Source organism: Mycteria americana, chromosome 4 (genome assembly GCF_035582795.1).
Source record: "Mycteria americana isolate JAX WOST 10 ecotype Jacksonville Zoo and Gardens chromosome 4, USCA_MyAme_1.0, whole genome shotgun sequence".
Classification (NCBI taxonomy): domain Eukaryota; kingdom Metazoa; phylum Chordata; class Aves; order Ciconiiformes; family Ciconiidae; genus Mycteria; species Mycteria americana.
Genome location: NC_134368.1, coordinates 26,409,647 through 26,436,056, shown reverse-complemented (window position 1 = coordinate 26,436,056; position 26,410 = coordinate 26,409,647). Strand labels below are relative to the sequence as shown.

Below are 26,410 nucleotides of genomic sequence, written 5' to 3'. Positions count from 1 at the left end.
CCATTCCCCACCTCATGTGTTTCCTGCAGAGTCAGCCATTCTTTCAAAAACATAAGCAGAAAGAGCAGACTCTTGATTACCTGAAGTCAGGAGTTCGTAGGTGACAAGGCACTAGAGCAGAATCAATAGCTGTATCCAAGTCTCCAGAATGCTAGGCTGCCTCCAGGGAAGAAGACTGGCTTCTTCTGTGCTGTTAGTTTATATTGTTTTATTCAGGCTAAAAGCTTCCTAACCATGCAAGGGGGGAAATTACTCCACTTGTTTTAGTTTTATGTTTCTTATGAATGCAATCCTGCATTCATGGTATGTACTTTCAGGGCTGAAACCAACCATGGATCAGCAGCATGGTAATTATTGCATTTGTTTTGCTGCATTGTTGCAAGATTCAGATGATGTTATACAGTATTTTATTTCACATATATAGACTCACACAATAAGATACATACATACAAAATATATGTTTATATACAGTACAAGGGATTTCTAACGCAAATGGAGCCCTAATTGCACTGCTCTTTTTTATAGCACGGGGAACAGAGGAAAGGCCTGAAAGCAACTTGAAACTTCTGAAGAACAGAAACACAGATTTACTAAGAGTCCCATTTTGTCAAAAAGTATGGAAACCTCCAGTGAAGCTCCACAGATAACAGCATCTTACATGTCACCATTGTATTGACATGTGACTGCTATTTCTTAGCCTGAACCTCTGTTACCAGAGTAAACTGGGAGATTGCTTTGTTCAAGTTATCCCTCAGAGGACTCACACACATTCTAACATGTTACATATATGAAAAATGATTTGGGTAATCAACCTGCAAATTCTAAAAAACTTAAATATTGCTGGGGGGGGGGAAGGAAAGGCAGTGGCTGATCCAAGAGGCTGCCTGCAATGCATGCAGCCCTGTCACCCTCAGAGGGACTCGGCACAGGAATAAAGACACACCCTATGGATCAGCAAGTGGCAGCAGGACTCTTACAGGTAGGAAGAAAAGGACATACCTACCCCCCCTACTCTGTGATACTGTTCTTATCATACTGTTCGGCTGTTCTGGGGTTTATTTCTTCTCACACACAATCAGTTAGCTTGTCTACTCCCACAAAATAATCAAAACAAAATGCAAGCTGTTAGAACAGAACAGTTATATGAGCATTTGGTAACTGCATTTCACATCTGACTAGTTGTTTCAGGGAATATTATCTGAAGTTTCTAAATATGCACATTCACCCCAGGCTTTACTTACTTTATTTGTGCTGCTTAAGGTACTGGACGTGGAGCTGTCCAAATCCACAGCACCAGAACTGTCCAGCGGACTTCTGGCTTTACTGCCCTTTAAAGATAAAGCACACCAGCAGTTAAGATTATAATATATGGGGCATACCAAAAAGAGATTTGTGTAGCATAGTCAGAATCTGTAATTTTCAGAGACAGTATCAATTTCAGTTTCTTGAAATGCCTAAGAATAGCCTTTGCCCCTGTGAGAAACAGAGGCTTCATTCAGGACAGTCACTGACATTTTAAAGGATCCTGTGGAATTAAGGAATTCTCATGGGTAATGATGTGCTTTCCATGATATGTACATGATCACATACACTGCATGCATGTACTATAACTACTTTTAAAGTACCTTCTGTATTCCAAACATGAAATTTTCACACTAGGTACTTCTTACCAAGATACAAGGAAAAGAAAAGGCCATCTATTACAAAGGACTTAAAACCATATAAATTTAATACACAGCAAAACATAATTTCTGGTATTATAATTTCAATGCCTACAAATCAGAAAGCATAAGTATTTTTGTATAATCTCTTGAACAATATTTTTGTATAATTTGTTTGACTACTTTTTTTATGTAACCAAGAGAAATATCAAGAAACCTACTGATGGATTCTTATGTGCTAACACAACTATGGAAGTTGTATCTTCCTAACCTTAAACGGTAGCATTTTTTTATGTTCTGAAGTTAAGGCTTATGTTCTCTTTGAACTGTTATTCCAGGTAAAATATAAAATGTTATCGTTATTCACAATAGTGACTATTCTCTTCTTGAAGCTCAGACAAAATGTTTTGCCTTAGATATGATAAAAATCAAGAATTTCCATCAAAACAGCCATGACAGTAAAAATGCAACCAATATACAGCTGTGCTTAAGTGAAGACAGCTTATGCCAGTCAGGACTAACTGGCAAAAATTAGAACAGTAACTACTATAGTTACTGTAACACCACTAACATGATGTTTCACATCCCAAACAGACCCACAGCAGGATTTTATGGGAGTGAACTCTAGAAATGCTGGCTGGCAAGTAACGAGAGGAAACTAAAAGTCTCCTCTCTAAAAGTCCTCTCTCTATGCATAATTATAACAGGGAGAACATGCTTTTGCCATCATTTGTTTCGTGGGAACAGGTTAGATACGATGTCTGAAACAAGGTTTGAAAGCCTAGTTTTATCACTACAAGTTGCATGTCTATGAGCCAATAAACTATAGATCTTGCTTCAATTTAACTGTTTGCTGATAAGAAATGAGAATGCCCATTTTTGTTCCTTAATATTTGTGGTTTGACATTCTGTCACAACTCTCTGTTTTTTTTTAACAAGGGAGAAGTTCTGATTTTTTTAATCCTTTGTCAAGCAGAAGTCTTTCCAAGTCTCCTATTATTTTCCTCACTTTTTTCCATGAGGTGCAAAACAAAGGCTATTTGAATGAGAAGACACTCCACAGGTTTAAGCAGTGCTTAAGCTTTACATCTGATTTGTTTTCTTAACCGCTACTGTATACTTTCAGCAGATATTTTCAGCCATCTGTTCATGATAAACATTTTCCCAATGTGTTTTCTTGTGGATCTCTATCACATAGGAGCTCAAGTTTTTCCCGCTAATAGGTACTGCCAGACACTGTTTACAAAGAATTTTACCTGACGTGATATTGCATAAATGCCTCCATATTCTTAGTGCCTTCTAAAGTTCTTTACACTCCTCGCCTTCAAATAATCTCTAGCATTTGAAAGTTCAGATGCCCCATTATTAATCAGTTCTGTGTCACTAATAAATACTATCTCATTAGGAATGCTTAGTTCCCTAATCACTTCCTTCTCCATAAAGAGAAGCGAACAATTATAATTACTTTTTTAATTTTCTAAATCCAAAAGAGAAATAAAACAATGGTTGCTTTTCAAAAGTTCTCATGCTGAACTTCATATTAATTTTTTGAAATGCCTATATACACTATTTCTTATCTAGCAATTAGTTCACTTCTTCCAGGACTTGGTATTCTCTCTACCAAAGCCCTGTTTTGTCTCCTTCTAACATGTACGCTCAAATATTTTTGCCAGTGTGCCTTCATTAACCACTTGGCTACAACCTGAAAGGATAACAAATATGACTTTTCTATCATTCAGATAAATAAAACAATGAACTTATGTTCAGAGGCAATAAACATGAAGATACTTACACGTGATAAAATACTTTCAAATGATTCCGTCAGAGATCTTTTTGCTTTGTTCTTTAACATATCTAATCTGAATCTCGAAGCACTGCTGGGCACCTCATTTACAGCATTCTCAGCAGGGGGTTGTGAAGTCTGCAAGTGTTTAAAAACATAAATGTGAAATACTCAACAGCATGGAGCAGAATCTCAGTGAACAGTCTGAAGACTTCTGTAACCTGAATCAATACTTTCTCCTGGTGTCCTTGGCTTTTCATGCCTTTTTCTCTACTGATACTTACATTGAAGTTTAACAAACTATCCTAACAGGAAATGTCTTAAAGGAAATGTGTTGAGTGTAGTAGCATGCTTCAGAAGAACTGCCGTTTTGATAAGGATTTATGGCTGTGTTGACAAATTTTCTTTAATGCCAAAGTACAACTGTACAAATTCTAAATGTTTAAGTGTAACAGATTAAAGATTTCTGATGGATTTACTTTTCTTCAGCCAAGAAATTAATCCAAATTGATGAAGCTCATAATTAACAAGAACTCTCAAGTGTCTCCATTATATTAAAATGGGGCTTTCTAAGGGCTAGGAAGATGTATAACAATCTACCTTTTCTATATATTTCACCAGTAGAAACACTTCCACCTTAAAGCTAACAGCCTATTGAGAATTTTGCTTTTTAAATAAATATTTCAGTCCATTTTTAGTGCTTGTGAAGACTAGTGTAGTGAGTACAAAAATGACACTACAATGCAAATATTACCATCCAAACCTAACACCTGCAGTAGAAACCAGAGCACAGTTTTCAGTGTTATTTTTGGGGGTTCATCTTGAGGCTGCCAGGCACCATAGGCTGCCAGGCACCATAGCCCTCTCTACCTGTCCCTAATTTCAGAGATCTGAATACTTGACCTATGTAACTATTAGTACGTTGGCAGCTGAATAGCACATCATCACCATCACCAAATAGTCCTGTCTAGATATAGTTTTAAAGCATCCTATTTCCAGTACGACAAAGTTACAGGCTTCTGTATTTTCTTTTTACCTTCACCCATCTTATCCTCAAAGGGCAAATCAGATGCTGCCTGCTATTATGTTCTTACGAAAACACACTTATTTTGAAGGTCATTTTTGTTAAATAAGATCCATGTACTAGTACCACATTTCCTTTTTTCCTCCCCTGATTTAAATATTTAAAAAAAAATGTGATGAAAAGCACGAAAGTGAATACCTATGCAGAAAAGAAAGGGAACAGGGACATCAGAGGATGTCATGGGTTAATGATTGCTGAGACAAATAACACTGCCAGAGTACACATTCAAAGGTATCTGCTATTAAACAGCTCTGGAGATAAATTATCAGAGTAAATATAAAATGCTAAGACAAATGATGGACTGAGGGCAAGTTAACTCTGTTCTTAGAGCACTGGCATCTTTGCAAGTATCAGATTAACCAATTTTGGTTCCAGAAACTGAGCAAACAGACTGCAGCAGGCCTTAGGAATTTTCAAATCACACTGAAGACATATTAAGATATTATCTTGCTTCGTATATCCCTATTTCCAAGCCATTCGTGACTGACAACTATCTGATAATCAGCTGGCATTAGACCAAATAAAAATATTTCAGATACGATGATAGGGGACCTCAGGCAATGTTTCTTCCTGACATGCCATAAGCACAATGGTTTTTTCTGAAAAACATATTTCTGGTGAGATGCCCAAGACAAGAAATCAGAGAATGAAATATGCAAAGTTTTCTTCCTGCTTTCTCAGGGGGGGTCAATAATTAGCCAGTAAACCATAAAAGGAGAAGAGATTAACAAAGTCAACAAATAGTAAATGAAGACTTGCTGCTATTTCCCCAATTTCTTCAGGGGTCTAATTAATCTCCATATATTCGTTTGCTAGTTTATTTCACAAATGGCCAACAGCAGTCATCACAATTACCAGCCAGCAGTGGTGGGACAGCCAAGATTTTTAAAAGGGTCACATAACTGGAACTGAAAGTTTCCAGAGAATGGGTGCTGATCCTCTTTTAAATACAGACCTCCTCGAGGTGTCTTAGTTAGTCACAAACCATGGCATCCAAAATCATTAATCCCTTTTGAAAAACCTTAACTGTATAAATAGCCAGTTAAACAGCACCGATGCAACCTGATACAGAATGAAAGGTAGCTCAGCTCTTTGGAAATGGATGACAGTCTCTGATGCTGTTTCTGCAGCAATCCTCCTCAGCTACTCCTCCTTGAGGCCACTTCAAATGGTGGTTTGCACACAAGAAATAACTTCCAGCTGTCGAGTAAATGTAATACTCTTTATCAAGGATCAAATCCAACGTGTTGTCAAGACACTGACACACAGACAGACAGCGGGATGGCAAATGCCACAGATCAGCTGAGAGCAGTTACAAATTCAGTATATATTCTCTCACTTCCACTGAATTTCCATTGTAGTGAGAAGAAAGAAACAATCAAATTAGTGGTCTGCCTTGTTTGCATCTCTGTCTCCTAGGCCTGAAATCAGACTGTACCAGGTACCTCAAAATCTGAGATATGCCTGCTTTGGCACATGACAATAGCCTATGAATCATAAGCAAAAGCAGTGTTCACCACTGCCTACAGTTTGAAGTTCCAAAATGCAAGTGATGGAAATTTGCCTTTGGAAAGATACAAAAAGGGAATGGAAGATTTTTTTCCTGGCTCCTCCTTACATGAACTAAAACTGAATGATTACTTACCTGTTTTGCTTCTCCAACATGAACATGGTCCTTCTGTTTTTCTTCATACATGTTTCTCAAAACAGAGATAACCAACTCATTCTCTTTTTGATCATTTCTTGGTCTTAATTTCTTTAATTGAAAACACCACAAGCACAATAATTATACATTTGTATAACAGTTAGCAAATATTTACTCTTTTCATTTTGTCACTGTCAATACGTTGTTAGTGTAAGAACAAGTTTAACTTGGTTAATGCTACCACTCCAGTCCACCAGAGGACACCAGTGTCCCACGCAAAGCAGCAACACAGCTGCTTTGAGAAACACTTGATCTCACTTCATACATGACAGAATTTACATGAAAGATAAAGGACAACTGTAGAAGTATCAAATTGCCACAAGCAAATGAAGACTTTAAAAATTTTTTTCCAATTTGCTTTTGATGTAAAGAAAACCAAAACACTGTAGTTCTGAGTTTGTAGTACACATGAAGTACTGCCTTACAGTTATAATGCACAGCCCTTCTCCTAGAAATCCTTCTCATTGGACATTCAATTTTTGGGAAATGACATAGGTATTTTAAAAATCGGTGCACAAGGTGAACATATTTGTGTCTGCTGCATTCTATTTAGATCTGAACTATTGTAAGAGAAAATGTTTTTAAAACAATTTATTATATAATTCAATCCCAGAAACCTAGCTTTTGAAAAGCATATGCTGTTTTAAACCTATTGATGTAATGCAGAGGATACAGTATGAATTAGCTAATGCCAGGGTAGCACATCAGATTAATAAAAATATCCTTAGAACAACAGTTATCTAAAAATGCAAATCATGGTTACAATATATGGAGCTGTAAGAATGCGACAACTAAAATTTCAGGTAGTCCAACTCAAAAAAATCAGCTGAAAAAGACAGGCAGGAGAGACGTACTTTACCCTTGGTTTTACCAAGTTAATCGTTTGCAGACTCTCACCAGAAGCAATTAACAGTTTCCTGGGACTACTAGAAGCTTTAGACCGTTAAAATGTGTGCAGATTACCAAAAGGCAACAGTGCCGGCTAGCTGCTGTATACTAAGAAATTACTTAGCTCATGGAATCGCTCCCACAGAGTAACTTCCAAATTTGGTACTGGATGATAAACTGCCACATGGAAACACACAAAGGGACTGAAATGACTCAAGAGAGGAAGGAAACGTTATTTTTTTAAAAAGTCTGAAATTGCCTAATCTTCAATAGTGTGCCAAGCCCAGTGACATTTCCTACAATGTTCATCATCTGCCTTAAATCCAGCTATGCCTTCCTCTGTGCTAAAATGGATTTCACTCAGAAGATAGAAAGTTAAACTTTTTAGTTAGTTTGACAAGTATTAAGATCGAGGATAAATTTTAGGCAGGAAAATTTCTGATCTGGGAACGTTATAGTAATTTGTTCTGGTCACAGTAACAGTTGAATGTTCTCACAGTACAAGTTACTGCCTTCACCCACAAAAAATGTGTGCAGTTTTACTCAGTGAGAAGTCAACATTTTCATGGAAAACAAGTAGTATTAGGGGAAGAAAAATGAATAAAATAAGCCATTTTCATCAAAAGACAAGTTTTTAACAGCTACAGAAAAACGATATTGAAATTAAAGCACGAGGTGATTTAACAGTCTATTAAATAAAGATAATGAATAATTCACAAAAAAAATGAAAATAACTTTGGTGCTTCACACTGATGTTAGCAAAAAACATCAATTGCTTTAAAATCTTGTAGGAAACAGAGCTTACCTTAACCTCTTCAAAAACAGAGGCCTGCTCCTGGTTATTTAGTGTTGTTAGATGCTTTTGTAGTTCTAGTTTAGTCTTAGAAGGGTGTAACCCTACCAAGAGGAACAAAAAAGAACAAATCACAGGGTCAAATTTGTCAGAACTAACCAATCACATAAATATGCCCACAATTTAAGCCAAAGCTCATCAGTTATTTGAGCTGACCTGTTGCACTGATTTCATAACAGGGCATTAGAAAGAACTCTAGGTTAATTTAAAGCTACTACTGAACTCATGTCTTTAAAATGAGGGACACAAACTCTGCAATGAGGAGATTTACTGAGCACAGACCAGGATTATACTCTTAGCTGAAGATTCCATTACCACACAAGATAAAATAAACGCACGATCTACTGCATTTTAGCAGACTTTGTTGGTGCTTTATGCAGTATTGCTTGGATTTTGCCTGTGGTATAAATATAATTTCCATTGATTTTCTTCAATTTGTATGCCTTGGCCTCTTCTGAAAAAGAGTAAATTTATTGCATGTTAGTGAAGTTCTTGCTTTGCCTCTTGCTGAAAAGATTTACTGACAGTCTAAAGCAGACTACCCTCTCATTCAGATTATTTTTTTCTGCTCTCATCCTGGATTAAATTCCTTTCCTCTATTTTCTGTGGAAAAACAGCAAACCATCAACAGTATTTTATACGTCAGTTTCTAATCATGGCATTTCTCCTTCAGAAGCAGGTGATACGATTAACCAGATGGCATGATTAAAGGCATTAAGAATCATTTGCCTTTAAGAAACTTCTCAAAAATCATAGCTAGCTGAAGATCAAAATAGAATGAAAAGTAGTTTTGGAAGTTCTCCAGTTTCATCAAATTAATACTAGATAGGTTTTAGTCCAATAAGCTACTGTCATGTGATCTGACAAGCTGTTGTTGCCCTTTATTCACCCCAGACATCACTTAAATGAACAAAACCTAACTGAAATTTGCTGAAATGCAAAGAGGTATTTTTTTGTCTTGAACTTGTTTTGTGGGCAACAACTACAATTCTAACTGCTGCTTTTTCATCAAGGAGCATAGATCAACACCACAAACACGTATATTAAAAAGCTCACTGTTTGGTTCATGTTTAGTGGTAGTATAATGCCAGTATCTAAGTGGATTCAAAGGGACAGCAGGTAATAGCTATTGCAGCATATATTCTTGAGAAGTTCCTTGTCTACAATCCTCTGTGTTTATATGGCTAATAGAGCCAAGCTGGCTGCAATTCAGTAATATTTAGACTCTTAACTAGTTTTCAAAAATTCAACTAAAATACAAGAAAGGAACTTAACTTTTGTTACAAAATTCTTATTACCTTATGGATAACTTTACATTGCAGTCCTCTAAATAAAAAGACTGGCTTTCAACCCTCCATCCCAAGTCCCAAGCTCTTTTTAAGAATTCATTCCTTTCAAGTTTCACATGTAAGACTGTGCCCTAGTAAAATTGTTAGAAAAAATATTCAACCAGAAAGTTCTTTAAACCTCACCTTCTATCTTTTCACAGAGTTTATGCAAGCTTTGCATAGGACATCCTTCACAGAGCTGGGGCTGTGCCTTGGAAGTTTGTTGCACAGCAGCTACGGTGAAAGCCTGTTTCAATGTCATCATGATTTCATCAACCTGAAAAGAATAGAGTGCAAAAGAAAGAATTTCACTCCTCCACTGAGTTTCTGTTTTCCTTAACACAAACACAACAGTCTTTTAGAATGATACTGCCGCTTGTTTGTGAATGTGGTTATGATTAAAAAAAAAAAAAAAGCTGTTCCCGTGCCCTTTCCACACACAAACACACAAGTAAGACAAAACTCATCGTGAAGTCATTATCTCTTCCAGGACACCCAATTTTATTACTGTGGTCTAATAAAAGATACTACCTCTATCTAGAAATCTTTTCTTGTCTATGACAAAAAAAAGCTTACTGCCATTGTGATGCACTGGCTTGACCAGAGCACAGTAGTGTAGTCCTGATTTTCTTAGCAGGTACACTATGAAAAAAACCTCTTCCAAAAAAGAGGCATATAGTCTAGCCTAGTTTGTGCAATGAAAGGAAATTTTATTGGATTTTAAAATTTTAAATGTTACAAAAACATTTTAAAATTTTATTGGATTTTATGTTTTTGTTTCAAAACAAATTAAAAGTTCCTTTGCAGACTGCTATGTTAGTTACATTTTTTAAATAATTGTATTTCTGAGTGGAGCAGGATTTGAAGACATTCAGTAAAATAGAGAGCATGGAGCAACAGAAGACTTTTAGGGCCTAATATTGTATTAGGCTCTTCTTTCACTTACCAGTGCTTCATCTGTACACTGAAACACGTAGCAAACAAAGTGGAAGCCTCCATTTTCTGAAGACTCTCTGCAGATGAACCCAAAATGATCCACATGTCTAATCCCCTAGCACAAAAACAACACTAATGAAGCAGTCATATTTACTTTCAATGTTTTGTACCTGTATTTTTTCCAGTAACAAAAGCATGAAAGTCCAAACAGCAATACAGATAGGTCACATATCTCTCTTCAACTACATTAAAATCATCTGGCCATCAAAAATCTATGCTGTTATAGAACCTATTACTTCATGAATCTTTTAAATATCACTTAAGTCAGAGGTTGTTTGTTGGTTTTGGTTTGGTTTTTTTTAATGACTGAGTTATAATAGATCCATTGGAAAACACTTACAGGGATGAAGAAATACTATTCAAGATGTATTTTACTCAATAGTGGAAATAGCAAGGGAAAAAAGCTCTGTTTTTCTTCTCTTTTGCTTACGCGGTCAACCACTGCTTTACATTTGTAAGAGCAAATCAAAGCGATAGTGAAAATGGATAAACAATTTTTTTTTCTTCTAAAGAAAAGCTTGGCTAGTTAAAAATGAAAATGGTTAAATATATTACTTAAAGATCACTCATGGAAGCATTTATTTCTCCTAAAAGGTATGCAAATTCAGGCACAATCTACTTGCAACAGTGGATAAACAGTACATCCTGGTAAAATGCTAAAAAGGTTTTTTTAACTGCTGGGAATTTTTTTCTTTTATGAAAAGACTTTCAGATGAGTAGACTTAGGTGGTCCCAGTGCACGTCTCCTCAGTGCACCATTCTGGGTAAAAAAAAAAAAGAACTTATGATGATGCACAGTGGTAGAGGCTGTTCAAAGGAATTCAATTACACTCAGCACCATTTACTACCTTCTAGCTGTCATGGCACAACAATATTAAAGTTGGGTAAAGAGAGTCAATAAACTGTTGTATCAAAAATCATAATGATGAATCACAGTAAATCAGAAATTTCAGTGAAATTTAAACAATCTGAAGATGCCAAGCAGGACTTTTTTGTTGGTTTTTTGTTTTTGCTTTTCCTTGTTAACACAGCAAGAATCACTGAATATTCTCTTTGCCTTTTTATCATGAAGAAAAGATAAAAAAAAAAGTTTAAAAAGCATAAAAAGTTAATACTTTCATACAAGAGAATGGCCGGGTGTCCCAAAAAAGAACATGTTATAACATCAGATATCCTTAAGCAATCCGAACAATGTTGTCTTATCATTCGAAATACTAACAATAAATCTTCAGAGCATGCCAGCTGAATGAAGGAAAATAATTTAATGTATATGGAGATATGCGGTTTGTTGGAGCGTGACAATGGCGCACAGATAACAAAGGCTTTATTACACAAACATCAGGCACTAATATGCCATGAGAACAAAAAGATCAGAAGGACATTCAAATGATGTAAATCCTGCAGCTTCTCCAACTTGAGCTCCATTGGATGTTCAGGCTAAGCATTTTAGGAGGCAGCTATGTGATAAAGCAAAAACAGGCTGATGCAACCCACAGACTCTCTCCCTCCATCATCCACATCAGAGATGTGTACAGAAAGCACTGAGCCCCCTCACTAACCTCCCAGCTCATGTTTCTTCTGAAAACCCAACTGCTACAGTGGAGGGAGCCCAGCCGGGATCATGGCCCTGCCCACAAAACTGCGAGGTACCAGGAGCTGGCAAACGCTCTTAGCTGTTTCAGATTAGGTAATTCAGATACTGCCCCAGGACCACATACTTCTTTCTGCCATTACAATATCTCACTGATGGATTGGGCATTCTGGAAATTAAGTACTGATTCTGATCTCCCTTATAACTTAACTCCAGTGCCTTCAAGAAAAGATTATTAAAGTTCTTGTATAATCAAGATGAGTCCATAAGATCATTCTGTCAAGTCTTCTGAAACATGCATACCTGGGGGAAAAGCCTGCTGTACGCCAATACCAATATTTGCTCAACTGACATAATATCTGCCCAGTAGCACATTCTTCAGACAGGAGGGGACAACTCAATCAGAATTTTACTCCTAGTGCTCTAAGGAGCACAACCATCTGTTGACCTTCAGGGCAAGTCACAAAGTCTACCTAACTAGTTCCTGCCTAAGGAGATGGCCTAAGGGAACATGGGGATAAAGATTTTTCTGTGATCTTCAAAGCTCTTGATCTGACAGCATGCAAACTACTTACGATTACTCTGAAATTTTCAGAACAGGTACCTGTATGTTTAGTGATGAAAGCTATCCTCATCAAATTAAAAACCAAAGTAATTTATGGAAAAAAAAACCCCAAACAAACCCAATCCAAAAAACCTAGAGGCAAGTAACAGCAAATCGTATTCCTTACATTTAAAAATGGGTAAATAAACCTACTGAAAAAAAACCAAGTTTTGCCCCAATATCATTAAGACCAGAGCCTGCGGTGCACTGAGTAGACCTGCACTATGCAAGTTACTCAAGCACAAAATAGTTCCTAGTGCAAAAAAGAGTGGCAAAATGCATATCCTGGTATACTAGGTCTTATTCTCACCCAAGCCCCACACTACAAACAAGCATTGCATTGGTTTAATTCAAGGTGAATTTTTAGTTAAACTAGTGGGAACATCCATTCCTCAATAAATGTAAGTTTATTTATATAATTACAGTGCAGGTTACTTTCTCAGTGTTTTAAACTAAAATGATCTATAACATGTTTTAAAGGAATTAAGTGTTCTCTAAGGACTCTATGCTAGTTTAATTAAATTCAATTTCCCCATTCACTTAAACTGAACCAAATCTGGTACACAGACAAACTAAATACAAATAATGCCCTGCAGGACAGAAAATGGCTAGTGAAAGGCAAATCCCTACATCATGACACTGGCTAGTTAACAAAAGCAACTGGTCTATGAATTGTCTTTATAAACAGTCGTTTCAGTCTGCAGGTTGGTATTTGAGCAACTCTCAAAGAAGAGTCCTCCGCTCCTGTACACAGAACCCACCGGCAGTTAGTGCAGCTGCCCATATAGGAGGGCTGTAATTGCCCAATCTGTCCTACGTCCTTGACGTGACAGTGACTTTCTGCCGTCACACCGCTGAGCTGCTGCAGTAGCTGAGTGTGAATCACAGACCCATGTAACCTACGCAATGCCATTACTGCATCTTCACATGTGTAAGCCGCACCTCTTTCAAAACATCACCACTTGAAATAAGTCATTAGATAAACTGCACCCTCACATAATCCATGTAAAATCAAAGTCAGAGCCATGAAAATGAGTGAAGGACAGGGAAGCAAACTCTGTGGGATAAAGAACAGGGATTAATAGTGAATGAGGAGGCTTTGAAATATGCTTGCCCTCAGTGCATCACACACACTACCTCTGCATAGCAGAGGGTTCTCTTCTTTTACACACATGCAATTTATACTCTTGAAAAAAATATTTTTTTGAAGTATTTTTCAGAGAACTCTTACAAATCGTTTATCTCCTTTCATTATCACTTCTTGAAAAATATGGCTCAGAGAATCCCAGATTTGCACAACTGTGAATCACACCCGCTGAAATCTCAAACCAGAGCTGACCAGAGTGTTCCTTCCAGCTCATATTATTCATCCACCGCACACAGAAGTGAGTCTTTATCTCAGAAATTACAATGCAAAGCATGAGAAAAGAATGACGGTTTTAGAAAATTACTGATTAACTAGCAACATGTCAATAGCAATTACTGAAACCGCTGGGGTGAGAATCCATTTGAAATGCTAGGAGAGAGGAGTACATGAGCATTCACAAGTAGAGAGTATGTAAACAAAAAAAGAAGAGAAAGAATACACTGCAATCTTACCTGAGAACAAAAGGATATTTCTTTAAAGCTTTTTTCAATTGCTACTTTTTTTGTGTCAGGACTGATAAGGTAAACTTCAGACTGGCCAATCTAAAAAGAGCAAAATAAATAGCAAGATGATAACAAGTAACATTACACCCCCTTTTGTCTTACTATAAAAAAATGTTTCCTGGACATAAATCTCAATTTTTTTTCTACCTGTATATTTAGACCTCTCTACACCTATATTTAGAGAGAATACTGAAACAACATTGATTTGGCATTGAGAGCTCTGCACACTACTGAACTGAGATTTAGTTTCACATTTGAGACAAGAGACTTGAGAATAGTGTTTAATTAGATGAGAGTAATATTATACCGCAAGTAACTTACTTGGCACTGAGAAAACATACTCACACTGCCTTTTCTTATTTTCTGCAGGTTTGGCACATACCACATTCCCAAAAGCTACTTAATGAAATTGTCCTAAAATTTAAATCCAAGTGTATGCCTCTAACCTCTATTCCACCTAATTATTTTTTAGGGTTTTATTTATTTAAGACACACATAGCATTTAATATAAAGGCTTTAGCTCAAGCTATAAAAATTAGCTTACTGGAGTATATTTTCTAACTTAATGTAATGTGTAGGTCATTTGTACAGCAGCATTCCAAAAGGTGATGCTAACTTTTGATGGGCAAAGGGCATTTTTAAGGTGATACTATTGTTTTCAATTTTTCAGCTTCTGGCATTGTCTTTGTAACATTTTAACAGATAAAATTGAAATTCCTCATAGTTTCTAGCACATCAGAAAGTCTGCTAAGGACAAGTCTCGTATCAGACTTTAGGGAAGATGGGTGGAATCTGGATCCATTCATGAGCATAACTTAGACAAACCTGCTGAAGCTTCAACCACTACCAAATCCCAAAAGATGCACATAAAAAGATCAGCAGAACCAATACACCTGTAATTTCTTAAGGAAGGGGGAAGGGGGGAATCCTGTGTGCAAATGGATCAAGTGAGATGTGCCACCTCTGTGTGTCTAAAAATGGTCCTGTGCATTCACCTTCCACCTCTTCCTTCACTTCAATCAGTCACAACGATTTTCCCCAACTCCCTGCTGGTTTCCTTGTATTGTCCCCGGGGCTGCCCTCGCACATGTTCATGGGGTTATTCCTTCCAACACCTACTCAGCAGCCTCCCCCTGCTCCCTGTTGCCTTCCCCTCCCTGCAGCAAGAGGCTCCTTAGCTCAGCCCACATACTCCTTTCACACTTGGTCCCAGGGCAGCAGAGATCATTTGAAGGCAACTGAACAAGGAGGGGGAAAAAACCTCAATACATCATCCCCCAAAATACAGCCAGGAGAAAAGCCTAAAAATAAAAAAAAAAACCTAAAATCCTAAGAAATTGGCTAGGAAAGCAGTTCTTCAGGAAGAGATACCAAAATCAGGACTGTCTGAACCAGGTCAGGAGAGTCAGCACATAACTCATCCAAACATTTTTCAGACCTCATATACCAACCTCTGCTGCAGTCCTGGGGAAAATCCAGGTAAGAATTTCAACTGAGAAAATACAAACAATTTTTTTCCTCTGGATATAAGTTACTTTTAAGTGTTTCATATGTAGCCACACACAAACTGATGAGCAAAAGTGAAAACCTGTGCACGCTGCATGCACAGCATTACTTAGAAGCTGCTGAACACGGGGGATGGCTAACCTATGAACTCAGCTCTGCCACAAGCCGCCAGCTTGTGGATACTGGAGGCACAAACCACAGTTACTTCACTTCCTTATATTCAGCTGAATTTAGACTGGCTGAATGGCAAAAGAATACAACTGCGCATACTAAACAGTATTTTCCCAGGCAAAAAGCAACCCAAGATAGAAAGCCAAATCCGCAGAGCCCCACAATTTGGAAATGAGCCTGTCAGCAGGTGACTGACGTTATATTCGGGCTGAAGCTGCATGTGTCTTTGAGAACTGTTGCATGTATTTAATATAAATTAAAAATGCACTCACTGGAGTAAGAGGATCTGGACCTAAGCAGTCCACCTATAATCTTCCTATCTCTAAAATATGTGCCATGGATTAATAATGGAGTCAGGATTTGTTTAAAAATTAGGCATTATTATAAAGGGCGCTTATATTTTCTGTGTGAAATACCTGCTCAGGGGAAGAAGGTAAATGTGGAATTGTTTTTACTGGAGCACAAAATTTCTCTCCACCTTCTTCCACTTCTCTCTCTGATGCCAGCCTGCCACGACTAAACGAAGTTTTAAATCAGGTATAGCTAACTAAACGTCTTTCTGTGTGTTACTTTTTACAGACATAACACTTTGGCAATCCTTCTTAAAGCAGCACTTCTCTTTCCCCCCTTCAAAAAACCTACTGCAACTGCACCCACTCCACTTTGTTACTGTCCTTAGAAACTCCCAGCTCCAACAGCAGCTGACAGATCCAAGATGACCTTATGATAGCCAGCCATTGCAGTATCAGCTCCAGGTTTGCGTTATGTTCGTAAGATACAAGATATATAAAATATAACATATTACTTATCTATCATGAGGATTATAAAAGGAGCAAATAACACATTCCTTACTTGTTTCTCAGGTCTTGAAAAATACTTTCGCTGCTCACCTATCAAGGCAAGGGCATTGCTAGCCGCACAAAAGTAGGACAGCAGTGGAGGCAGGTGTGGAGTAGCCTAGGAAGTTACTACACTACTCCATCATTACACAGACGTGTTGGCAGCAGGAACACCTTCACGAATTAAGCTGCTTATCATGGGACATAAAGTCTACTAGTCCACAGTCATGCTTTAGTCCTGCTCTAGTTACAGGTAACTCATTCACCTGGAAATTTATTTCTTCTGTTACTAGTTAGTGTAACTGTACATATCATTTTGCAGTTGTAAAACTACCTACTAACTTACTGTAGCTTTCTAAAAGCTGTCTTTAGAAGCCCAATGTTTCAGGTAGTGCTGTTTTAAACTATTTAATGTAAACTAATTTTGACTATGTAAAACAATTTACACTGACTGGTAATGCTGTCTAGAGAAATATAAGAGTTAAATTAAGTTCTGATAATTGCAATTAAGTTATTAAAGAAGTAACTGCCATCTGCCAGAACATCTGCTTTGGTGTTTGCCATTCCAAATTATGAGATGTGAAAATGCCACCAATAGCTGCAAATCTTGCTTTACCGTAAACAACATCGTCCGGTTTTCTGCAATGTCTGTTGGCTGCACAACACTGTGTCCATAGATAAGTTGACTTTTAAGGTTCAGTGAAATTGCATCTTCTTCAAAAGACCTGACAAAGCTGTTACTCCTATGGCTTCCCTCTTGCAAATCCTTCTTAAAAGCAAAGGAACGAAGCCCAGGCTGAGAAAAGGATTTCCTAATTGGCCTTTTCTCCTCCTCTTCACTGACCAAGGGCTGGAAGACAGACCGAAATTTGCTGCTGAAAGAGAAGCCTCCAAAGTTATTGGCAGTTTCATGTTGTTGGGACGATGAGTTGAAATCTGATTTTTTTGTACAACTTGCACGATTAAATTTCTCTATGCATTCATCTATGAGTGCTGGAGGTGCATTTTTATGTGCTACTGTCACCCGTCCACAGAACAGCACCTCAAACTTTTTGGCAAAAGGGTCTTCAACATCTGAGAGATTATTCTGAAACTCTTCTTGACGTGCAATTTTTCCAGCTTGTCGAATGGAGCTTATAATCTCAGGCACCTACAGAAGGGGGAAAAAAAAATACACAACATTAGCATCTAGTGCTTTATGACAAACAAGTTGCAACATGAAGAGGTGCTCCCTGCATTTTTCTGGAGTGACTAATTTGGTTTTGTTTTCTGAAAGACCAGTTGAACTGATCTTCTATTTGTCCAATAGATACATTATAAAAGTTAAACACTGACTAGACGAATTGCTCATTTGTCTCCCTGCTAGGAGTTCACCATCATCAACACATTGTCAGAAGAGCTTCGTCTCTTGTAATGCTATGTGTTTTCAGTAAAACTTTTGCACCCAAAGGAACCAGTATAATGTGACAAATTCAAACTCAAAATGAAAGATAAAAATATTTCAGAAGGCATAAGAGAAGCCACAGACTAATTAATGGGGAAAGTTATTTAATCTCTGTTATTTTTCACTCCCTTCTCTTACTCAAGCATTCATGTCATGTACGTTAATGAGTCTCTTGCAAATTTGCTTTCAACTTCATAATAGCATATTACGTTGTTATGGCAGTTTGGTTTTTTTTGGTTTTTTGGGGTTTTTTTGTTTTGGTTTTTTTTTTAACTGTAAGTAGCTGTGTTTTTAAAAGAAACACATTCATTATTTTAGATGTTCATTTTTATTCTAGCACCCTAGATGACACTCTCAAATAATATTACTTCCACATACAGTATCACTTGCAGGGCATTTTTATGAGAGAGCAGTCTGCTACATCCCACAGATGTCATAATTATAAACAAACCCCAAACTGCCATCTGATACACTGTAAGTAACAGTAAACGGTCACAGTTTCTGATATGGTTATAAGGTAGGAACATGCATATGCTATCTGCTAAGCTGCTGCAAGGCCGATGCTTGGTTACATCCCACTGCTTTGACTGGCCTAGGAGATTAAGGTTCTTCTGCAGCATGTGCTGCTGCCATATGACAAATGCAGGGCCACCATCTATCATTACAACAGATAATTCTGCCATCTTTTTAATTCTCCCAAATTACTTTGAGAAAAATCCATGCTAATGTGCCAGTTTCCTGACAAAACAAATTTCCTCTGTCAAGCATTGATTGGAGCTTACTTACTTACAAGTATTTGGTTGCAGATAGTACAGAAGGAAGTCTGGGAGCAGCAGACGAAAACAGCAGCCCAGAAAAGCCATCTCCCCTATGAGAAAACCATCTCCCCTAAACCTAAACAATACTTTGGAGACATGACCTCTGCCTTTTTCAGACATTTCTATGGTTATCTAACGTCTTAAGCATAATGCAATAATGTAGATAAACCACCGCGGGAAACAGCAAAGGACTTGGGGGGGGGGGAGTTGAACAGTGAATGTTTATATTCTGGGTGCTCATAAAGACCTCAGTAGGATTCTTTTCATAAACAAGAAAACACAGATATATAGATATATATAGACAGATATACACACACACATATAGCTAGTGGATTTAAGACAATAAGTAACAGATTATGAAATAAATAAATAAAACGACTCAGGAAGCATTACTTCACCCCTGAGGGCAAGGCATGAGTCATCAGCTAATCCCCCAGCAAAGACAATGGGGGAGAGGTAAGAAAAGCAGGGTCATGACTTCAGAAGTCTGTTCTCAGCTATGTCACCAACCAGTCAGAAAGCCTTGGGCTAGGGCAGTGTCCTGCCTAACGTTTTAATCATATACAAGAAGAACGTAAGGGTATAACGAATCTTTATTACCTCAAATGATATGCGTTTGCTCCACAGTGAGCTCAAGGTTCACCTCAGTTTTATTTACCTAATACTCCTTCAAAGAACCAATTTTTAGTCAACATATCAGGATGACCGTGAAACATAAAACTTTGTTCTACCCATATTTCAAACTGCAACTGCTTTAGCATTTTCTAATAAACACACTTTATTCTTGTGGGAGTATCTGGACTCAGAAGCCACAGGTAATTTTACTTCTGAGTTGCCCAGAATACATGCAGAGACCTGCAATCCCATCTCCACTTTTGCTGAGGCTGCAGAGGTGTCAGCAAAGGAATGAAGTATTTCCTGGAAAACACACATGCCGTCAAAGCCAGGAACGACCGCTCTCACCCAGGCCAACTGTGCCACCATCTCAGTCAGGGTTAAGCTCCCCCAGCACCACCCATGCTGACGACTACAAGGAGAGTTTCCAGCAGTGCAGGTGCTGCAAGGGCTATAGCTGAGCTGAAGTCCAGACAAGACATTAGGGATCCATCACTGATGCGCAGTTACTGAATTTGATTTCTTCAATGTTTTTTGTTATCAAACACCTTGGACATTGACAAGATTGCTGTTCAGTAGTGGCTGGACTTTACATACAGACAGTAGTTAGAGAAAGACACTACATCACACAGAATGACTTTGCAGTAGTTAATAAACTTCATGTTCTGGGAGACCTAGCAGGCCTGTTGATGAAAACCAAGGGGGGTATTTATTTATTTATTTTCACACATGCTACAGCTTGCATTATGTCATTTATAAGTAACAGCTGGCTTCCGTGCTAAACTTAATGAAAAACACTGACTCCCTGTTCCTGCTTATTAAGCTAAAAAAATTCACAGTCTGTTAATATCATTTTATCACTTCTGATTAGGCAATTGATGCAGTATTGCTCTAGCAGAAGCAGCAAATCACCACCTCACTTTCCTGTGACCCTTACATATGTTAAACATTAATCTCTTTTCATGAGTAAAGACAAGATGCCATGACAAATGAGAAAAAAAAACAAACAAACAAACAAACAAACATATTTCCCTGGAACTGTTCTTGGCCTGATCAAGATATGTGCTCTTTTCATCTACCTGTACCGTTCAGGCCTTTTATGCAAGTATCTAGAAACGAAGAATCCACACACTCCTGTGTGTCCTCTGACCCTGGCTCCCTCAGCAAACAGACCTGGATGCTGAGTACATGAAGATCAAGTAACCATTAGTTTAAAAAAAAAAAAAAAAAAGAGAGAGAGAAATAAAAAAAAAATCTGTAAAATGCAAATAAATACATAAATATATTTCTATTTTTTTCAAATTACTAAAATAAACAATGTAGGCTCTATCCTGGCAAATGTTTATTAACCACAGCTGGAATTTTTCCAGATTAAGAAGCATGCCACTGGGCGAACAGTAACCACATCTCTTGCAAACCTCCAGCAATTAATTAAGATGCAAACGGAATCAGATTTTATGGCTCTTCAATTTGTATCAAAAAGCAGCAAGGATCAAGTTGCTCCTGAATTAAGGTAATGTTGCTTGGAGTTTTTTAAAGGTTGTGGGGTTATTTCTGTACGTAAGAAAAGGTCTTTTTTATTGTAAGGGTGGCCACGTGCTGGCACAGGTTGCCTGGAGAGGTTGCAGAGTCTCCATCCTTGTAGATATGCAAACTCTGACTGGACACAGCCCTGAGCAACCTGCTGTAGGTGACCCTGCTTTGAGCAGGGGGCTGAACCAGATGACCTCCAGAGGTGCCATCCTATCTCAGCTTCGTGACTTACATACCACATCTCCTATACCAACCTACAGGTAATTGTGTCTACTAATCTGAACTTGCTAAGACAGTGGGGGAGGACTGTTGCACACATGTATGATTTCTTCCTGCTGGACAAATTCTCTTTTTTAGCATATTTCTATTCTTAAGTGTTTTCTGACTTGTTTCTCGGTATAAATATGTAATCAGTGGATAAAGATCATTTCTGTAATCAGAAAAACAACTGCTGATGACCTAAAATTATTTCCCTAAAACCACAAAACTAAGTATAGAACAACAGCATAAGCAACGATGAAACTTTACCAAACACAGAACTTTACCTTCTCATCACTCACTCTGGGCCAAACAGGACTGGTGAACAGAAAACACAACTGGAATGTATTAGGAAAACTTTTTGCATTTAGAGTGTCTGAATTAGATACAGAAAAAGAAGATGTATCTATAACCGTTAAAACTAACACTGGACTGTTGTGGGGTTTTTTTTTTTTTTTTTTAAGTACACCATGTTATTTCTGCTATGATGAGAATGTTTATTTTTCAGAGACAAAGCAGGGAATTGAAATGCTGAGTATTCTTGCTACTTGACTCTTGGATAATCAAGCAAAACACAAACCAACACCTAGAACTTCCTAATGCACGTTAGTTAGCTACTAAACAAACAGCTACAGCTTCTACACCATGCACTAAATCATGAGAGAAGGCAATCATTTTTAAGCATGCACAGGTTTGCTGCATCTGAAGAACAAGGAACAGCTCTCTCCCGTCCCAGGAGAAACTGCAGTTGCATTTTTTTTCCCATGCAACCAGAAGTCACCCTTTAAGTTTACATACAAGCATGCAGTAAGATGTCAATGTCTTTAGCCTGTCAGTGGATTTGAGAAAGAGTGAGAAACAATTTTAATGAAAAAAGCCCAGTAACAGCTGAATGCCTTTTGGTAAACAAGACCGGACTAAAAAAAGATTCCCCGTTTCTTTAATACGCAGTAGGTAGGAAAGCAAAGCAAAAAGAAAAAGAACCTTTAACACATCAGAAAAAGAACCATTAGCACATCAACTGGCCAGTACTAGGAAAAAAAAACAGTTGGATGATTTATGATTTTAGATGCTATACAGTGTTTATACCTACAGTATAAACCTACCAGTTTATACCTACCAGTCCCTTCATAAGGCTTCAGGTCAGTGAAGGGCTCAAGCATAGGCTTAACTATTTCAACGGAGTAGATGGTTTTGTTTAATATAAGACAGACCTGTGTTGTCAGCAACTGGTCCTATAAAATAGACTCCATAAATTCTTGGAGACTGGAAACCATTAGGGTAAAATCTTGAGTTGAACCTCAGAAGGTCTCACACCACCCTGGCTAGAACAGAGCCTTAAAAATCTTTCACAAAGCTCTTCAAACAAGTAGATGTTTCAATTAAGTGAGTTTTGCCTGCCTACTCAAGTATGAGAGCACATCTGAATTATTTTTAAGTGTTTTTACTTGCCTTTTTTTCTGACCATAGCAGGCTCAAAAGAATATGTCAAGAAGTCTAACACACTGTTTGCTGTTAATACCTTTCCTTCTCTATTTTACTAGAGAGTGCTACTACAGGAAAAATAGGGTCCACAGCTATGTATCTTGGGAGAAGCCATCTAGTTGTATCACGACAGATAGCAATATTTTTGTCACCCATAAGGTATTCATAATCACGGAATACTTTGTAAAAGTAGTAGAACAGAAGAAAGGAAAATAATTTTTGAGACATACACAACATATATAAAAAGATGATACAGCAAAGTATTTATTTGCATTTTTAAATAAAAAAATCTTTTAAAAGATTTTTAAAAATCTGCATAAAATCTTTGATTTTGGTAGTCTGATATGTACTAAAAAGCAGTTGGTCTGTTTTCAGCACACTTCTAGCAAAACGGCTGTGCAGTAATGAAACAGAGATCAATGCTTCCCATCCTTATCACTCCTTAAACCCACACTAGTGGTCAACTAACTTTTTTTACGTTTTCTCCACTCAATGGAGTTAAAGTTTGGCATTTTTATATCTAAAACATTTTAATTTATACATTTCAGTGGGGGTTTTTTGTTTTTAATCTAGATACTGCACAATTTCTTCTTTCAGAATCACAGAACAATTTGGAAGCAACCTCTGACAGTGCAGACCCCCACATAAAGCAAGGCAAACTTCCAAGTTAGATCCAACTTCAAACTTAGATGAGATGCTGGGGGTCACATCCAGCTGAGTTCCAAGTAACCCCAATGATGGGGATCCCACAACCTTCTCTTCCCAACAGGAAACCTACAGCTGCCAGAAAAGGAAGGGCAAGATACAATCAGCTGAGATTTCTTTTGTGAGAAGTCTTGCCCACTAGTTTAACCAAAGAATGAACTAAAAACTTCTAGCACAAAACCACAGTCTTTAGTCTCTCACTAAAGTAAAAAAAGAAGTTTTAAAAGTGACAGAATTTCTTTATTCCTCAGCATTAGTAGAAATTCAAGGCAGAAAAGACTAACAAACTTTTCAACTTAATTTCCATTTCAGTGAAAGACCTTTTATATTCAGGTCTCATCTCAAGTGTCTTTACAGGGTTTTTTCTTCTATTATCTTGCTTGGAGACTGCTCTACAGCCTCCTACACCTCGCTGACTTTTTCCAGTCATTAACTTCAATTCTCGTTTTCCAAATTTTCACCCCTTGACTCCTAATCAACAGTTCTATGGAGTACTTTAATTATTAGCTTTCTTCCTTTGTTATTTGTTGACTTTTATTCCTCCCATAAAGCCACTTTCAAACCAAGATTTAATTCAGAAAGAGAAGTAGAAAGTTTATAGTTCCTCCAGTCCCTGGATAATGACCATTTGCCAGCTCCCATCAGTTTGCTCTGTTTTTCTGTGCATAACAAATGCACCATGGGTAGAGCCAAAGCGTGATTCTTACCACCAGCTCTCTAAGTACTTAAGATTGGTGGGTGCACAGAGAGACAGTTCATCTTTGCTCCATGACTTCATGCCTCAACACATATGATCCAAAACTGTGCTGCTGTATCCTCACTGCTCATAAAACAACGATGAACTGCGCCACTCTCAGCATCTTCACCATCTGTGCGTGTTGGTCTAGCTCATTTCTCTCTACAGTACCTAAAATGCACTAGGTGTCTCATTTAACCAGAGAACTTGTGGATATCTTTTGAGAAAGGACAGCAAGTCAGAGCAAACCAGAGGGCTGGGAGGGGTAGCCAGGCTAGCAGTCAGCAGGGCCAACCACACCACAGGTGTGCTGCTAGGGAAGGGCTGTGAAATCAGACCTGGCAAAGGCAAGACAGAGATGTCCTTTCAACCTTGATAAGGGAAAGCTCAATGGCTGAATAAAAGGACCTATTGAAAGGAAAGGTGATTGTACGTGTGTCTACTTGTGGGAGTCATTTGCTTAGGTTTGAATGGACATTATACTCAGAATGGGGTAAGTGAGGGTGATGGGGCTAAGACTCAAATTTTCCAGGGATGTATGTAAGAAGCTGATGAACAAGAGTGCACTAAAATTCAAAGGATATTCTGTGTGGGGCAGAAGAGAGTCACCTGTTTAAACTGAGTTCTTTTTGACTTGGAGCATGGTGCATGGCGACTTTGCTCCAAAGTCTGTCACTTTGACACAGTAAGCACCAATGGCAGAGCTCCACGTAGCCAACATATACTCCTACAGTTCAAACGTTATCATAAAAAGCCATAAAGGTGACTAGGCTTCCTACGTACATTGAGTGCTGCCTCCAGAAGATTGGTAAGGAATGCAGATTGATGCTGCGAGTACTGTATGCCACTTTCACAGTATCACATTCCTTTTAATATTACAGACAAATCTCAGCTCGAGAACCTTCCTCATGACTCCGCAGCTAGATGGAAAAGGTTACACTTTTTGCAAAGTCATGTGAGTTGGAGAGCACTCCATGCAATTTAAAGAGGCACAAAAAGGTTTTCTTTCCTTTCTGAAAAAACAATATTTGCAGAAGCTGTTTACAGATTATTGTAAACAAGCTCAGAAATAGAACATAATTGTACTCGGTGTTCTAGTGAAGTTGGACTGCTCTATTTTGTGGTGGTGCTTCCTCCCCAAGAGAGATGCATCATGTTGCTGATACACTTTAAGGTTTTCTTTCATATGCTCTCAAGACGTACCTTACTTGAAGCCCAAAATACAACAAAACCTGGCTACTCTCCATAAATAAACTGCCATGTCCCAAACTGGTGCTTGCTTTTGGACCTCTCCCCATGAAAATGCATGATACAAAAACAAACTGCAGTTGATGGAAGGCCTCCATGGCTTTTAGTGCAGCTCTGAATGCAATGGCACCTGAGTGGCTCTGAAGGGGGTATTCCTACAAAATCTACTTTTGGGAAGCCTGTTAGTGTATTCTGCTTTATACCTGGAGAGCTTATCATATGTTGTTCATTAATTCATTTTTCCCTAGCCCCCTTCTTTCCTAGCAATATAAATCATTTCTTTTCATCTTGTACTGCTTCATCAGCTTCTCCATTCAGTACCATAAACTTTTAAGCAACAAATGTGAAATAAAGCAAGTCAATAGATATTTCAAAAGCACATTAGCATCTTCATAGTGTTATCTTCTCCATATTTTGTTTCAAAGTTTTCTTTTCACTCAATTTCACAAATGAAAACAGCACTTGAAGATGTAACAGTGTTTGCTGGTAATACCTGCAGGATTCCTGGCTCACATTTTACAAGGTGACTATCGAACAAGGAGGCAGTAACTGTTGTAAAGTAATAGCTAGAAACATCTGTGCTCGTTCATTATCAACAGAGATTAAATCCTTTGCGGGGGGCGGGGGGGTGGTGCAGATTGCAAGCAGCTCCCTTCACAGGGCTGAGACAGGCCTGGGGCCGAGTCGGAGGCTATGGGTGGGAAACAGGAGGAATCCTATTCTTAGATAGTTAGAAATGGACAGTAATGGTATTTAAAAGCTTTCAGGGCAACGGTTTTTTTCTTGGGGTTTGGTGGGGGGAGGGAGGGAGGGAGTTGTTTGTTGTTTTTTTTAAACTGAAAGGCAATAACAGGATTTAAAACAGGAAATGAGTTACTAAGAACATTTTGGGGAAAAAAAAATATATTT

General features: G+C 37.9%; 1 protein-coding gene across 6 annotated transcripts in view; it reads right to left on the bottom strand.

Annotated features, from left to right (window-relative positions):
• Positions 1-26,410, bottom strand: part of TBC1D1 (TBC1 domain family member 1) — a 118,556-nt gene that overhangs the window by 46,374 nt on the left and 45,772 nt on the right. For all 6 annotated transcript variants that reach the window (XM_075499910.1, XM_075499909.1, XM_075499911.1 and 3 more), the window contains 8 exons: positions 17,276-17,809; positions 14,093-14,182; positions 10,249-10,353; positions 9,447-9,579; positions 7,927-8,018; positions 6,174-6,284; positions 3,454-3,582; positions 1,242-1,328 (listed from right to left, as the gene is read on the bottom strand). In XM_075499910.1, coding sequence (XP_075356025.1) covers positions 1,242-1,328; positions 3,454-3,582; positions 6,174-6,284; positions 7,927-8,018; positions 9,447-9,579; positions 10,249-10,353; positions 14,093-14,182; positions 17,276-17,809 — 1,281 coding nt within the window. The remainder of the gene's footprint in view (positions 1-1,241; positions 1,329-3,453; positions 3,583-6,173; positions 6,285-7,926; positions 8,019-9,446; positions 9,580-10,248; positions 10,354-14,092; positions 14,183-17,275; positions 17,810-26,410) is intronic.